This window comes from Denticeps clupeoides, chromosome 14 (assembly GCF_900700375.1).
Source record: "Denticeps clupeoides chromosome 14, fDenClu1.1, whole genome shotgun sequence".
Lineage (NCBI taxonomy): Eukaryota > Metazoa > Chordata > Actinopteri > Clupeiformes > Denticipitidae > Denticeps > Denticeps clupeoides.
In genome coordinates this window covers 4,042,525-4,058,850 of record NC_041720.1, presented here as the reverse complement: position 1 = coordinate 4,058,850, position 16,326 = coordinate 4,042,525, and the positions used below count along the sequence as shown (strand labels likewise).

The following is a 16,326-nucleotide window of genomic DNA, read 5'->3' as shown; positions in this document are numbered from 1 at the left end:
TGAGTAAATGATGGTAATCCCTTTAAGCTCAAACAACAAAATGGCATTTTGGTACCAAAACGAATCTGACTTAAGCAATGAATCCGTCGAAATGACAAGCAAAAAAAGTTCTCATATGACCTACTTATTGATGTCTATATGGAAGGGGAAAATCATCTTGGACTTCTTTAAAAAATATTTATTTGTGTTCCAAAGATGAACAAAGGTCTTATGGCTTTTGAATGACACGAAGGAGAGCGATTAATGACTGAAATTTCATTTTTGGGTGAACGAAACCTCTAACTTTTATATTTAATATAAAAATATTATATTTAATAATATAAATACGCACATGCATAGTAAAGTATTTTTTTTTTTACCTCTGGATAAACTCAAGTGTGCAGGATGCCTCATGCTGGTACACCAGATTGAAGATGTAGTATGATGCAAACTAGGGCTGCAACAATGAATCGATTGAATCGATAAAAATCGTTTACTAAGAGTTGGCAACGAATTTCCTAATCGCTTCGTTATGTCGCGACGCGGAGACGTTTGATTATTAAAAAAAAAACTTTATTTGAGCGTGGAGCGGAATGAACACGCGCACAGATGCTAGCAGAGTTTAGCGCCTTATCGACAGCGCAGAGCAAAAAAAACAAGCGGAAGTAGAGGACAGATATTTGGCGGAGGCAGAGAAATCTGTGCGAAAATATGCAAAAGCGTCATGGCACGGCACGGGAGCACCACGGCAATGATCCAGCACCTGAAACGCAAACATGTTAAGAGTGTTTGATGAGGAGGAAGGGAGTTCAGCAGCAGGGTACGTCGCTACAGAATCCTACTTTAGTTCCATTTTGAAGTGAGGAACGTAATGTCCCTGGTGCTGGTGTTTAACTCGCCGCGGAGGAGAACTAGACGGGGACTTACAGCGCCACCTACAGGTGTGGAGGAGGGATGAAACAGCGTTCGGACTGTTCTCTGCGTCTCCGCGTGGACAACTCGCCTATTGTGTCCCTGAGCAAGACACTCTACCCTAAGTTGCTCCAGGGGGACTGTCCCTGTAACTACTGATTGTCGCTCTGGATAAGGGCGTCTGATAAATGCAGTAAATGTAAATGTTTACCCGTCATCCAGCTTGACAGGCATGACAAGTTAGCGTTAGCTCGTTAATAACAGTAGTAAAGCAGGGGTGCTGTAGTTACTTTGCATTAAAAGACTAAAGACATGTTTTTATTCACTAGTCTTTTTTGGACCATTCATTTTTCAATCTGTTGTCAAAAAAGCTTTTCTTACCTAGTAATTTTGTCTCGTTTCCAGTCCAAATATCTAAAAAATGTTAAATCAAGATTACTAGACAAGAAAAATTAAGTGATGCTTAAAACTTCTGTTTGAGATTATATCTCATTAAGATTAGTTTTCTTACCCCATTGGCAGATAATTTTGCTTGTTTTAAACAAACAATCACTTAATTTTGAGATGTTTTATCAGAAAACAAGACATCATTTCTTATGCTATTTCATGTGTCTAGTAAATGTATCTTGATTTAAGATTTTTTAGAGATTTGGACTGAAATCAGGACAAAACTACTAGGTAAGAAAAGCTTTTTTTTGCAGTGTGTGTGTGTCAGTGTGAGAGTTGTGAGTGTGTCGGTCTGCGAGTGTGTGCATCTGCAGTGTAGTGTAGAGAACAAGTTCTGACATTCAAACAAATCCTGTTAAATTTTCTGATTTGTATTGTTCTTTATTTTTTATAAATTATTTATCGCTCTGGCAGCTCAGGTGGCACTTTATTAAAAAAAGAAAGTCTATATTTGGCTGATGTAAAGCATACATGTGTATGTTTTTTGTGTTAGTCAATTTTTATTTTATTTTATTATTATTATAACAGCTCAAGGAGCAACATGTTTGTGCACTTTCTAAAGATTTTGGTTCTGATTTTGAATAAAGGGTTGGAAATGAATGCTTTTCTTGTATTTACATTTTTTTTGTATTCTACGATTAATAAAAAAATAATCGACAGCTTAATTGATTATTAAAATAATCGTTAGTTGCAGCCCTAATGCAAACAAAGCAGCAAATCCTGCCACAAAGTTGGGGTGTGGATTCACGACCACTTGGCCCTCAATACTCAGCATCCACTGAGTTGCAGTGAGAATTTCACCTAAATGAATAAATACAGGCAACATGTTATAGAAAATACAAACTGAAAATCAGTCTCGGAGAGTCTGGAATTGTAAAACTCTTTTCCACGTCAGCTACTGTTGCTGACACCTAAGAAACAAAACCCAAAAAAAATTACATACAAACTATAAACCCATAGCAAAATTTTATAATAAAAAAAAAGCACAGAGCATGACTTCGTCTCGTGTAATGTTCACTGATCGTGTTCACCTGGTGTATATTTAAATAATTGTATAAAACTATCCTGTTCGTGTCTGTTTGCTGTCGGGTCATTGTGCGTGTTTATGTTCCCTTGTCGTGTGCAGTTTGTATTACACCCCTGTCGCGTAAAATTGTGCAAATGCGTCCTCCTTCATCGCCATGTCCAGCCCACCCGTGACAGTAACGTTGGTTTTGTCTCACACGCACTTCCATAGCAATGCTGTGCCTGCCAAACTACAAATACTCTTGAAAGCAAGGCAAATAAAGCTAACAAACTGCAGCATATATCAACATTAACATGACGATAACGATTTACCTTTTACTTTAGGCTGCTTTCTGAAATGGCGCGCACCGCATTTCTCCTCCTTGCCTGAAGCAACAGATAATAAAGTTAATACACATCCCTTTTAGAAAATGGTTAAACATTAAAAGACATAATTAATACTTTATCTTCAGCTGTTGTCGCTGTGCTTCAATCCACCAGATTTCAAACCATATCAGCCCGTGCAATCCCATAATGCAACCAGAACAGTAAATTCTTGTAAAAATATTTAAAATACAGTGAAAGCACCTCCTACCTGTAAATTAATTACAGCTAACAGTGAAATGTACAGTTAACACTTGTAAAACCCTGTATAACCCATAATGCATTGCAAATTACAGCAATAAATTGTAAAATGGCAAAACATTAAGTTTCTGTACTAATTTTGCTGTAAAAATACAGCAATTTGTTACAGTGTACTGGAGAGAAGCCCTACCAGTGTGTGGAGTGTGGTAAGAGTTTTACAATTAACTTAAACCTCAAGACACACCAGACGTTACATCTCGAAGAGAAGCAGTGCCAGTGCAGGCTTTAAAAACTGTACAAACTTTACAATTCCTATCCAAACCACATTTTCCAAAAAGGTTGGCAGCAATAGAACGATGTATAATTTCATATTCCCAAACTGCTACTTAGTTTGTGCTTTTATACTAAATGTACTATAATGCAATGTAAAGGTTGGCATTGATGTACATGGCCATTATTAAATGCCATAATATCATGAAAGTAAAGAAAAGAGAAAGTGAAGTGATTTCTCATTGTGAAACACTGCAGCACAACACACAGTGCACACAATCAAAATGTGTCTTCTGTATTTAACCCTTCACTTGACCGGTGGGCAGCCATGAAAGGAACCTTGCAAACCTACCGATTACAGGTCCAATTGGCCACCACTGCCCCAGTAAAGGTGTACTGTATTGGCCGGGAAGGACCAGGATGATTCTGATATATCTTTCCATTTGCTATTAACCTTCTGATTGCTGGGCCGCTTCCTTAACCGCTGGGCTCAGTGTTTGTTTTTCTTACATAAGTCAGACTGTAAGAAACTTACAAGTTAGTCTAAATATGCTGCTGTTTGAAAATACTCAGCGACTGTGATGTTCTAACTTTGAGGAGAAATTCATTCCACCACCGTGGGGCCAGGGCAGAGAAGAGTCTAGATGACTGTCTTCCTTGCACCTTCACAGGTGGAAGGACCAGGCAAGCAGTGCTGGAGGTTCGGAGAATCTAAGTTGCAGTGCAGCGTATAATAAAGAATCTGAGGTAGGATCTTGCTACCCCCACAATAAGAACCCTGGAGAAATAATAAAATAGCCAAGCTCCTTGGCTACTCCCGTGCAGCGATAGACAAGCTGGTCCAGCAGTTGTGTGCCATCCCTCTCAGTAAATGGAATGAAATCAAAAACACACTGGGCTTCTGGATTTATAAGTTCACAGATGCAGCTGATGTTAAACTGTTTCATGACCTTGCCATGGCTGCTGAATGCTGAGGTGGAGGGAGGGTTCAGCCAGATATACATTTACAGCATTTATCAGATGCCCTTATCTAGAGCGACTTAGAATCAGTAATTACAGGGACAGTCACCCAGGAGGATCTTCCTCAGGGACACAATGGTTGTAGTGTGGTTTGAACCTGGGTGTTCTGCTTTTTTTCTATTGTTATTTTTTGGTCCATTTAGATTGTTAATCTAGATTTAATATGAAAATAATGTTTTGGTAAAAATATTCTCATTTCACTCGTTTATTGTTACTTTTGTATATTTAAGCAGACTTAAAAAGTCTGCTGGCAACATTAAGCGACTTGCAGGACAGCCAATATCTACAATATCTAGGGCAGTGGTGGCCTAGCGGTTAAGGAACGTTGCAGGTTCGATTCCTGATCCGCCAAGGTGCCACTTAGGTGGCACTGAGCAAAGCACCGTCCCCACACACTGCTCCCCGGGCACTTGTAATGGCTGCCCACTGCTCACTCAGGGTGATGGGTTAAATGCAGAGGACAAATTTCACTGTGTGCATCGTGTGCTGTGTATCACATGTGACAATCACTTCACTTTAACTTTAAAAAACTTTACTTAGGAGTTGGCAACATTAATGTCACTCCACACCAGTAAGTGGCACCATCGCCTTCCTTGGGGGTAAAATATACCCAGATAAGAGAGCAAGTAAGCTCCCAGGCACAGTTGTTCTGGACAAGAAGCAATATTCTTGTGTTTTCTGTGAGTGATTCTCCTTTCTACACATTATCACAGATACAGTTATGCTAAATAGCAGCTAAATGCGCATTCAGACTGATGTCTGGGATCATTCTCACTTTTAATGCCGAAACCTTTTCTTCACTATTCTTTGTCCAGCCCACTTCCCCACATCCTCCAATCAAATTTAAATAAGAAAACCCTCTGCTGTGATTGGCTGTAAAAGACTGCAGCAGCTCACGTGTTCTACAAGCCTTTATATGTGAACAGAGAGAAGTTGGAGTTTGTTGTGCTCAGTGTAAAATTAGCTGGAACTGAGGAATCTCCGGGGAAACATTTCTAAAGGTGACTGCGTGTCTTTATGTATTCTTAATAACATAAAATGTATTTATTGTATTTTCCATTTTGTTTTGTAAAAAAATATATTTCTAGAATTATGTTGTTGATGGGGAGATAATTGTAGAACAATTACAACTTTTTCTGCCTCATTTCAAAGTAATAAACCAGAAATGACATCAGATATCATCACATCTCTTGAAGTTCATGAAACACTGGAACCAACAGGAACTGATGTGAAGGACGAGTTGGACGATGAAGTCTATGCAGGTGAGTGGAGTTAAATAAAGGGTGTTATAGTTATTGGATTTTAGTAGGAATTCTAGCAGCTTTCTCAATTTGCATTAGAGATGATCTATGCAAAGCATGTGTTTCAGCCTGATTTACAGAAGAATGTAGTTACAATGCCTATACAGAAAGTAACTAGTTTTTTTTCCCAAAATATCACTAGATTTGTCTCTTTGTTTTTTAAATTAAAAAAATCAAGTGTTTTTAAATGAATCTGAAATGTCAGTAGTTATATCTACTAATCGCTAAAATTGGCAACAGCAACTCTTTGCTTTTTTAGTGACATGGAGTAACCATATGTCATTTATTGTTGTTTTTATTGTATGTCATCTTGTAATTGTATTTTTCTCATGTTTGTTTCAAACAAGTGTTACATTATAGAAAAAAATACCAATCACAACTACTACTCATGTTTGTAAATAGTATGAATGTCACTTTAAATTTTTCCTATATTTGCAGAAATTGGAAGCAAATTCACGGATCAAACATGTAAAAGGGGAACTGACGAAAAAACGCACCAGTTCAAGACGTGTGTCTACAGTTCAAAACCAGAGAAGACCCACCAGTGTGTGGAGTGTGGGAAGAGTTTTACACAAGCATCAAGCCTTAAAAGACACCAGAAGGTACATACTGGAGAGAAGCCCTACCAGTGTGTGGAGTGTGGGAAGAGTTTTACACAAGCATCAAACCTTAAAAAACACCAGAAGATACATACTGGAGAGAAGCCCTACCAGTGTGTGGAGTGTGGGAAGAGTTTTACACACGCATCAAACCTTAAAATGCACCAGAGGATACATACTGGAGAGAAGCACTACCAGTGTGTGGAGTGTGGGAAGAGTTTTACAGAAGCATCAAACCTTAAAATACACCAGAGGACACATACTGGAGAGAAGCATTACCGGTGTGTGGAGTGTGGAAACAGTTTTACACAAGCATCACACCTTAATAAACACCAGAAGATACATACTGGAGAGAAGCCCTACCAGTGTGTGGAGTGTGGAAACAGTTTTACACAAGCTTCAAACCTTAAAAAACACCAGAAGATACATACTGGAGAGAAGCCCTACCAGTGTGTGGAGTGTGGGAAGAGTTTTACACACGCATCAAACCTTAAAATGCACCAGAGGATACATACTGGAGAGAAGCACTACCAGTGTGTGGAGTGTGGGAAGAGTTTTACACATGCATCAAGCTTTAAAAAACACCAGAGGATACATACTGGAGAGAAGCCCTACCAGTGTGTGGAGTGTGGGAAGAGTTTTACACATGCATCAAGCTTTAAAAAACACCAGAGGATACATACTGGAGAGAAGCCCTACCAGTGTGTGGAGTGTGGGAAGAGTTTTACACAAGCATCAAACCTTAAAATGCACCAGAGGATACATACTGGAGAGAAGCCCTACCAGTGTGTGGAGTGTGGGAAGAGTTTTATACAAGCATCACACCTTCAAATACACCAGAGGATACATACTGGAGAGAAGCCCTACCAGTGTGTGGAGTGTGGGAAGAGTTTTACACATGCATCAAGCTTTAAAAAACACCAGAGGATACATACACTGTAAAGAACGTACTGTAGAATTCACAATAATTTACTGGCAAAAAAGCTGCCAATAAAATCCTGTTAAATAGTTGCTAATTGCAGTAAAATGGATTACAGTATAATACTGCTTAGCAATTTACAATAAATTGATGTTTGCAGAATACAGTATTTTATTTGTTTTTTTTACAGGATTATAAAATTAAACTTGTAAAAAGGCATTACAGTTTTTTTTGTAATTATGCTTAATTACAGTACTTACCTGGCAACAAATGTTGCCAATAAAATCCTGTGAATTCAACAAAAGCCAAGATGTAGCTGTAACATTTTTACTATGAAATTCCTGTAAATAACAATTTTAACTGTGAACTGTACAGTGCTCTTTACCATTATACTGATGTGAATGCATTAAAACAAAGATTTAAAAAAATAATTACTCAAATTCAAAGCTGTTGTAAGAAAACTGTTTATTAAAGCTGACACCTGACAGCACTTCAGCACTGTCACTGGTAACATAACTTTACTTTTTCAACTACAGAAAAAATTCAGCTGTCACAAAACAACTACAAACAACTCAAGATTAAAGCATAAAGCAATAGTTAAAAGAAAAATGGTCATTATTTACTCTTCCTTAAGTTGTTCTTTCTTGTGTTGAATACAAAAGATTATATTTTAATGTAAGTTTATAACCAGACAAGTAACGTCGCCATTGACTTCAATAATAGGGCAAAAATATGGAAGTCAATGGCTACTGTCAACTGTCTGGTTACCAACATTTTAAAATATCTTAAAAAAACGAAAGAAACTCAGAATTTTGGAACAACTGAAGGTGAGTAAATGATGGTAATCCCTTAAGCTCAAACAACAAAATGGCATTTTGGTACCAAAACGAATCTGACTTAAGCAATGAATCCGTCGAAATGAAAAGCAAAAAAAGTTCTCATATGACCTACTTATTGATGTCTATATGGAAGGGGAAAATCATCTTGGACTTCTTTAAAAAATATTTATTTGTGTTCCAAATATGAACAAAGGTCTTATGGCTTTTGAATGACACGAAGGAGAGCGATTAATGACTGAAATTTCATTTTTGGGTGAACGAAACCTCTAACTTTTATATTTAATATAAAAATATTATATTTAATAATATAAATACCCACATGCATAGTAAAGTATTTTTTTTTTACCTCTGGATAAACTCAAGTGTGCAGGATGCCTCATGCTGGTACACCAGATTGAAGATGTAGTATGATGCAAACTAGGGCTGCAACAATGAATCGATTGAATCGATAAAAATCGTTTACTAAGAGTTGGCAACGAATTTCCTAATCGCTTCGTTATGTCGCGACGCGGAGACGTTTGATTATTTAAAAAAAAAATGTATTTGAGCGTGGAGCGGAATGAACACGCGCACAGATGCTAGCAGAGTTTAGCGCCTTATCGACAGCGCAGAGCAAAAAAAACAAGCGGAGGTAGAGGACAGATACATGGCGGAGACAGAGAAATCTGTGCGAAAATATGCAAAAGCGACATGGCACGGCACGGGAGCACCACGGCAATGATCCAGCACCTGAAACGCAAACATGTTAAGAGTGTTTGATGAGGAGGAAGGGAGTTCAGCAGCAGGGTACGTCGCTACAGAATCCTACTTTAGTTCCATTTTGAAGTGAGGAACGTAATGTCCCTGGTGCTGGTGTTTAACTCGCCGCGGAGGAGAACTAGACGGGGACTTACAGCACCACCTACAGGTGTGGAGGAGGGATGAAACAGCGTTCGGACTGTTCTCTGCGTCTCCGCGTGGACAACTCGCCTATTGTGTCCCTGAGCAAGACACTCTACCCTAAGTTGCTCCAGTGGGACTGTCCCTGTAACTACTGATTGTCGCTCTGGATAAGGGCGTCTGATAAATGCTGTAAATGTAAATGTTTACTCGTCATCCAGCTTGACAGGCATGACAAGTTAGCGTTAGCTCGTTAATAACAGTAGTAAAGCAGGGGTGCTATAGTTACTTTGCATTAAGAGACTAAAGACATGTTTTTATTCACTAGCCTTTTTGGACCATTCATTTTTCAATCTGTTGTCAAAAAGCTTTTCTTACCTAGTAATTTTGTCTCGTTTCCAGTCCAAATATCTAAACAATCTTAAATCAAGATTACTAGACAAGAAAAATTAAGTGATGCTTAAAACTTCTGTTTGAGATTATATCTCATCAAGATTAGTTTTCTTACCCCATTGGCAGATAATTTTGCTTGTTTTAAACAAACAATCACTTAATTTTGAGATGTTTTATCAGAAAACAAGACATCATTTCTTATGCTATTTCATGTGTCTAGTAAATGTATCTTGATTTAAGATTTTTTAGAGATTTGGACTGAAATCAGGACAAAACTACTAAGTTAGAAAAGCATTTTTTGCAGTGTGTGTGTGTCAGTGTGAGAGTTTGTGAGTGTGTGCGTCTGCGAGTGTGTGCATCTGCAGTGTAGTGTAGAGAACAAGTTCTGACATTCAAACAAATCCTGTTAAATTTTCTGATTTGTATTGTTCTTTATTTTTTATAAATTATTTATCATTCTGGCAGCTCAGTTGGCACTTTATTAAAAAAAAAAAAAGAAAGTCTATATTTGGCTGATGTAAAGCATACATGTGTATGTTTTTTGTGTTAGTCAATTTTTATTTTATTATTATTATAACAGCTCAAGGAGCAACATGTTTGTGCACTTTCTAAAGATTTTGGTTCTGATTTTGAATAAAGGGTTGGAAATGAATGCTTTTCTTGTATTTACATTTTTTTGTATTCTACGATTAATAAAAAAATAATCGACAGCTTAATTGATTATTAAAATAATCGTTAGTTGCAGCCCTAATGCAAACAAAGCAGCAAATCCTGCCACAAAGTTGGGGTGTGGATTCACGACCACTTGGCCCTCAATACTCAGCATCCACTGAGTTGCAGTGAGAATTTCACCTAAATTAATAAATACAGGCAACATGTTATAGAAAATACAAACTGAAAATCAGTCTCGGAGAGTCTGGAAGTGTAAAACTCTTTTCCACGTCAGCCACTGTTGCTGACACCTAAGAAACAAAACCAAAAAAAAATTACATACAAACTATAAACCCATAGCAAAATTTTATAATAAAAAAAAAGCACAGAGCATGACTTCGTCTCGTGTAATGTTCACTGATCGTGTTCACCTGGTGTATATTTAAATAATTGTATAAAACTATCCTGTTCGTGTCTGTTTGCTGTCGGGTCATTGTGCGTGTTTATGTTCCCTTGTCGTGTGCAGTTTGTATTAAACTCCTGTCGCGTGAAATTGTGCAAATGCGTCCTCCTTCATCGCCATGTCCAGCCCACCCGTGACAGTAACGTTGGTTTTGTCTCACACGCACTTCCATAGCAATGCTGTGCCTGCCAAACTACAAATACTCTTGAAAGCAAAGGCAAATAAAGCTAACAAACTGCAGCATATATCAACATTAACATGACGATAACGATTTACCTTTTACTTTAGGCTGCTTTCTGAAATGGCGCGCACCGCATTTCTCCTCCTTGCCTGAAGCAACAGATAAATAAAGTTAATACACATCCCTTTTAGAAAATGGTTAAACATTAAAAGATATAATTAATACTTATGGAAGTAGATTAATTGAACTTACCAAAAAATCGATTGCTGTTTATCTTCAGCTGTTGTCGCTGTGCTTCAGTCCACCAGATTTCAAACCATATCAGCCCGTGCAATCCCATAATGCAACAGAACAGTAAATTCTTGTAAAAATATTTAAAATACAGTGAAAGCACCTCCTACCTGTAAATTAATTACAGCTAACAGTGAAATGTACAGTTAACACTTGTAAAACCCTGTATAACCCATAATGCATTGCAAATTACAGCAATAAATTGTAAAATGGCAAAACAGTAAGTTTCTGTACAATTTTGCTGTAAAAAATACAGCAATTTGTTACAGTGTACTGGAGAGAAGCCCTACCAGTGTGTGGAGTGTGGGAAGAGTTTTACAATTAACTTAAACCTCAAGACGCAACCAGACGGGGTGGTAGTAGCCTAGTGGGTAACACACTCGCCTAAGAACCAGAAGACCCAGGTTTAAATCCCACTTACTACCATTGTGTCCCTGAGCAAGACACTTAACCCTAAGTTGCTCCAGGGGGGGACTGTCCCTGTAACTACTGATTGTAAGTCGCTCTGGATAAGGGCGTCTGATAAATGCTGTAAATGTAAATGTAAATGTACGTTACATCTCGAAGAGAAGGCAGTGGCCAGTGCAGGCTTAAAACTGTACAAACTTTACAATTCCTATCCAAAACCACATTTTCCAAAAAGGTTGGCAGCAATAGAACGATGTATAATTTCATATTCCCAAACTGCTACTTAGTTTGTGCTTTTATACTATATGTACTATAATGCAATGTAAAGGTTGGCATTGATGTACATGGCCATTATTAAATGCCATAATATCATGAAAGTAAAGAAAAGGGAAAGTGAAGTGATTTCTCATTGTGAAACACTGCAGCACAACACACAGTGCACACATCAAAATGTGTCTTCTGTATTTTAAACCCATCACTTGACCGGTGGGCAGCCATGAAAGGAACCTTGCAAACCTGCCGATTACAGGTCCAATTGGCCACCACTGCCCCAATAAAGGTGTACTGTATTGGCCGGGAAGGACCAGGATGATTCTGATATATCTTTCCATTTGCTATTAAATCATTTTCTTCCTTAAATGTAATAGGAAAAGATCTTTGCATTTTTAAATCCTTCTTCACGGGGTCTCCGATTCCAATCATGTCTGTTCTCCGTTGTTGTCCCTGGCTGGTGGAACAACCTGCCCTCCTCCACACGACTAGCCGAGACTATCACCACTTTTAAGAAGAAGGTGAAAACCCTCTTATTCCAAAAATATTACAGACAAATCTAACACTTACACAAGCACATGCGTACACATTGAATAAACAAATACAAAATGTATAAATACATTATAATTTTTCTTAGTCTAGCACCCAACAATCCCCGAGCATGCTCTTCAATGACAAGTCTAAGCCTTATCAGGGCTCTTAGTTTGTAAACTCGAACGAGAATTGCTGGTGTCTTCCTATTGTAAGTCGCTTTGGATAAAAGCGTCTGCTAAATAAAGTAAAGTAAAGTAAAGTAAAGTAAAGTAAATATTATGTTAGCTTCTTTTGGAGGGTTTAGTGATAACACGATGTATTGAACCTACAACCTTGTGGTTGTCTGGTTGAATATTGGAAAATTTTAAGGCTTCAATAAATTCACTCCAAGTGAGTTACAAGAGTTACATTCTTCTTTTTCAGGATCTTGTACAAATGATGCGACAGTCGGAACACTGCACAAATTCTTCTCAGCACATCTCAAAGATTCTCAATGTCGTTAAGGTCTGAAATCTGCGGTGCCCAATGTATGTGTGAAAAGATCACCTAAGATTCGAACCAGCAACCTTCTGATTGCAGGGCCGCTTCCTTGCTGTTTGAAAATACTCAGCGACTGTGATGTTCTAACTTGAGGAGAAATTCATTCCCACCCACCGTGGGGCCAGGGCAGAGAAGAGTCTAGATGACTGTCTTCCTTGCACCTTCACAGGTGGAAGGACCAGGCAAGCAGTGCTGGAGGTTCGGAGAATCTAAGTTGCAGTGCAGCGTATAATAAAGAATCTGAGGTAGGATCTTGCTACCCCCACAATAAGAACCCTGGAGAAATAGTAAAATAGCCAAGCTCCTTGGCTACTCCCGTGCAGCGATAGACAAGCTGGTCCAGCAGTTGTGTGCCATCCCTCTCAGTAAATGGAATGAAATCAAAAACACACTGGGCTTCTGGATTTATAAGTTCACAGATGCAGCTGATGTTAAACTGTTTCATGACCTTGCCATGGCTGCTGAATGCTGAAGTGGAGGGAGGGTTCAGCCAGATATACATTTACAGCATTTATCAGACGCCCTTATCTAGAGCAACTTAGAATCAGTAATTACAGGGACAGTCACCCAGGAGGATTTTCCTCAGGGACACAATGGTTGTAGTGTGGTTTGAACCTGGGTCTTCTGCTTTTTTTCTATTGTTATTTTTTGGTCCATTTAGATTGTTAATCTAGATTTAATATTAAAATAATGTTTTGGTAAAAATATTCTCATTTCACTCGTTTATTGTTACTTTTGTATATTTAAGCAGACTTAAAAAGTCTGCTGGCAACATTAAGCGACTTGCAGGACAGCCAATATCTACAATGTCTAGGGCAGTGGTGGCCTAGCGGTTAAGGAAGCGGCCCTGTAATCAGAATGTTGCAGGTTCGATTCCCGATCCGCCAAGGTGCCACTGAGGTGGCCACTGAGCAAAGCACCGTCCCCACACACTGCTCCCCGGGCACTTCTCATGGCTGCCCACTGCTCACTCAGGGTGATGGGTTAAATGCAGAGGACAAATTTCACTGTGTGCATCGTGCTTGCTGCTGTGTATCACATGTGACAATCACTTCACTTTAACTTTAAAAAACTTTACTTAGGAGTTGGCAACATTAATGTCACTCCACACCAGTAAGTGGCACCATCGCCTTCCTTGGGGGTAAAATATACCCAGATAAGAGAGCAAGTAAGCTCCCAGGCACAGTTGTTCTGAACAAGAAGCAATATTCTTGTGTTTTCTGTGAGTGATTCTCCTTTCTACACATTATCACAGATACAGTTATGCTAAATAGCAGCTAAATGCGCATTCAGACTGATGTCTGGGATCATTCTCACTTTTAATGCCGAAACCTTTTCTTCACTATTCTTTGTCCAGCCCACTTCCCCACATCCTCCAATCAAATTTAAATAAGAAAACCCTCTGCTGTGATTGGCTGTAAAAGACTGCAGCAGCTCACGTGTTCTACAAGCCTTTATATGTGAACAGAGAGAAGTTGGAGTTTGTTGTGCTCAGTGTAAAATTAGCTGGAACTGAGGAATCTCCGGGGAAACATTTCTAAAGGTGACTGCGTGTCTTTATGTATTCTTAATACATAAAATGTATTTATTGTATTTTCCATTTTGTTTTGTAAAAAAATATATTTCTAGAATTATGTTGTTGATGGGGAGATAATTGTAGAACAATTACAACTTTTTCTGCCTCATTTCAAAGTAAATAAACCAGAAATGACATCGATATCATCACATCTCTGAAGTGTCATGAAACACTGGAACCAACAGGAACTGATGTGAAGGACGAGTTGGACGATGAAGTCTATGCAGGTGAGTGGAGTTAAATAAAGGGTTGTTATAGTTATTTGGATTTTAGTAGGAATTCTAGCAGCTTTCTCAATTTGCATTAGAGATGATCTATGCAAAGCATGTGTTTCAGCCTGATTTACAGAAGAATGTAGTTACAATGCTATACAGAAAGTAACTAGTTTTTTTTCCCGAAATATCACTAGATTTGTCTCTTTGTTTTTTAAATTAAAAAATCAAGTGTTTTTAAATGAATCTGAAATGTCAGTAGTTATATCTACTAATCGCTAAATTGGCAACAGCAACTGTTTGCTTTTTTAGTGACTGGAGTAACCATATGTCATTTTATTGTTGTTTTTATTGTATGTCATCTTGTAATTGTATTTTCTCATGTTTGTTTCAAACAAGTGTTACATTATAGAAAAAACTACCAATCACAACTACTTACTCATGTTGTAAATAGTATGAATGTCACTTTAAATTTTTCCTATATTTGCAGAAATTGGAAGCAAATTCACGGATCAAACATGTAAAAGGGGAACTGACGAAAAAAACGCACCAGTTCAAGACGTGTGTCTACAGTTCAAAACCAGAGAAGACCCACCAGTGTGTGGAGTGTGGGAAGAGTTTTACACAAGCATCAAGCCTTAAAAGACACCAGAAGGTACATACTGGAGAGAAGCACTACCAGTGTGTGGAGTGTGGGAAGAGTTTTACAGAAGCATCAAACCTTAAATACACCAGAGGACACATACTGAGAGAGAAGCATTACCGGTGTGTGGAGTGTGGAAACAGTTTTACACAAGCATCACACCTTAAAAAACACCAGAAGATACATACTGGAGAGAAGCCCTACCAGTGTGTGGAGTGTGGAAACAGTTTTACACAAGCTTCAAACCTTAAAAACACCAGAAGATACATACTGGAGAGAAGCCCTACCAGTGTGTGGAGTGTGGGAAGAGTTTTACACACGCATCAAACCTTAAAATGCACCAGAGGATACATACTGGAGAGAAGCACTACCAGTGTGTGGAGTGTGGGAAGAGTTTTACACATGCATCAAGCTTTTAAAAAACACCAGAGGATACATACTGGAGAGAAGCCCTACCAGTGTGTGGAGTGTGGGAAGAGTTTTACACCATGCATCAAGCTTTAAAAAACACCAGAGGATACATACTGGAGAGAAGCACATACCAGTGTGTGGAGTGTGGGAAGAGTTTTACACATGCATCAAGCTTTAAAATACACCAGAAGATACATACTGGAGAGAAGCCCTACCAGTGTGTGGAGTGTGGGATGAGTTTTATACAAGCATCACACCTTAAAATGCACCAGAGGATACACACTGGAGAGAAGCCCTACCAGTGTGTGGAGTGTGGGAAGAGTTTTACACAAGCATCAAACCTTAAAATGCACCAGAGGATACACACTGGAGAGAAGCCCTACCAGTGTGTGGAGTGTGGGATGAGTTTTATACAAGCATCACACCTTCAAATACACCAGAGGATACATACTGGAGAGAAGCCCTACCAGTGTGTGGCGTGTGGGAAGAGTTTTACACATGCATCAAGCTTTAAAAAACACCAGAGGATACATACACTGTTAAGAACGTACTGTAGAATTCACAATAATTTACTGGCAAAAAAGCTGCCAATAAAATCCTGTTAAATAGTTGCTAATTGCAGTAAAATGGATTACAGTATAATACTGCTTAGCAATTTACAATAAATTGATGTTTGCAGAATACAGTATTTTATTTGTTTTTTTTACAGGATTATAAAATTAAACTTGTAAAAAGGCATTACAGTTTTTTTTGTAATTATGCTTAATACAGTACTACCTGGCAACAAATGTTGCCAATAAAATCCTGTGAATTCAACAAAAGCCAAGATGTAGCTGTAACATTTTTACTATGAAATTCCTGTAAATAACAATTTTAACTGTGAACTGTACAGTGCTCTTTACCATTATACTGATGTGAATGCATTAAAACAAGATTTAAAAAAATAATTACTCAAATTCAAAGCTGTTGTAAGAAAACTGTTTATTAAAGCTGACACC

The 16,326-nt window shown here is 38.3% G+C and overlaps 1 protein-coding gene across 1 annotated transcript in view; it reads left to right on the top strand.

Moving 5' to 3' along the window:
* Nucleotides 1-15,810, top strand: part of LOC114763647 (uncharacterized) — a gene marked incomplete at its 3' end in the record, with an annotated part of 60,425 nt that extends 44,615 nt beyond the window's left edge. Inside the window, 4 exon segments of the mRNA XM_028953415.1 lie at nt 6,040-7,056; nt 14,848-15,164; nt 15,167-15,281; nt 15,453-15,810. Of these exon segments, the coding sequence (XP_028809248.1) occupies nt 6,040-7,056; nt 14,848-15,164; nt 15,167-15,281; nt 15,453-15,810 (1,807 nt within the window).
* Nucleotides 15,811-16,326: the final 516 nt, after the last annotated feature.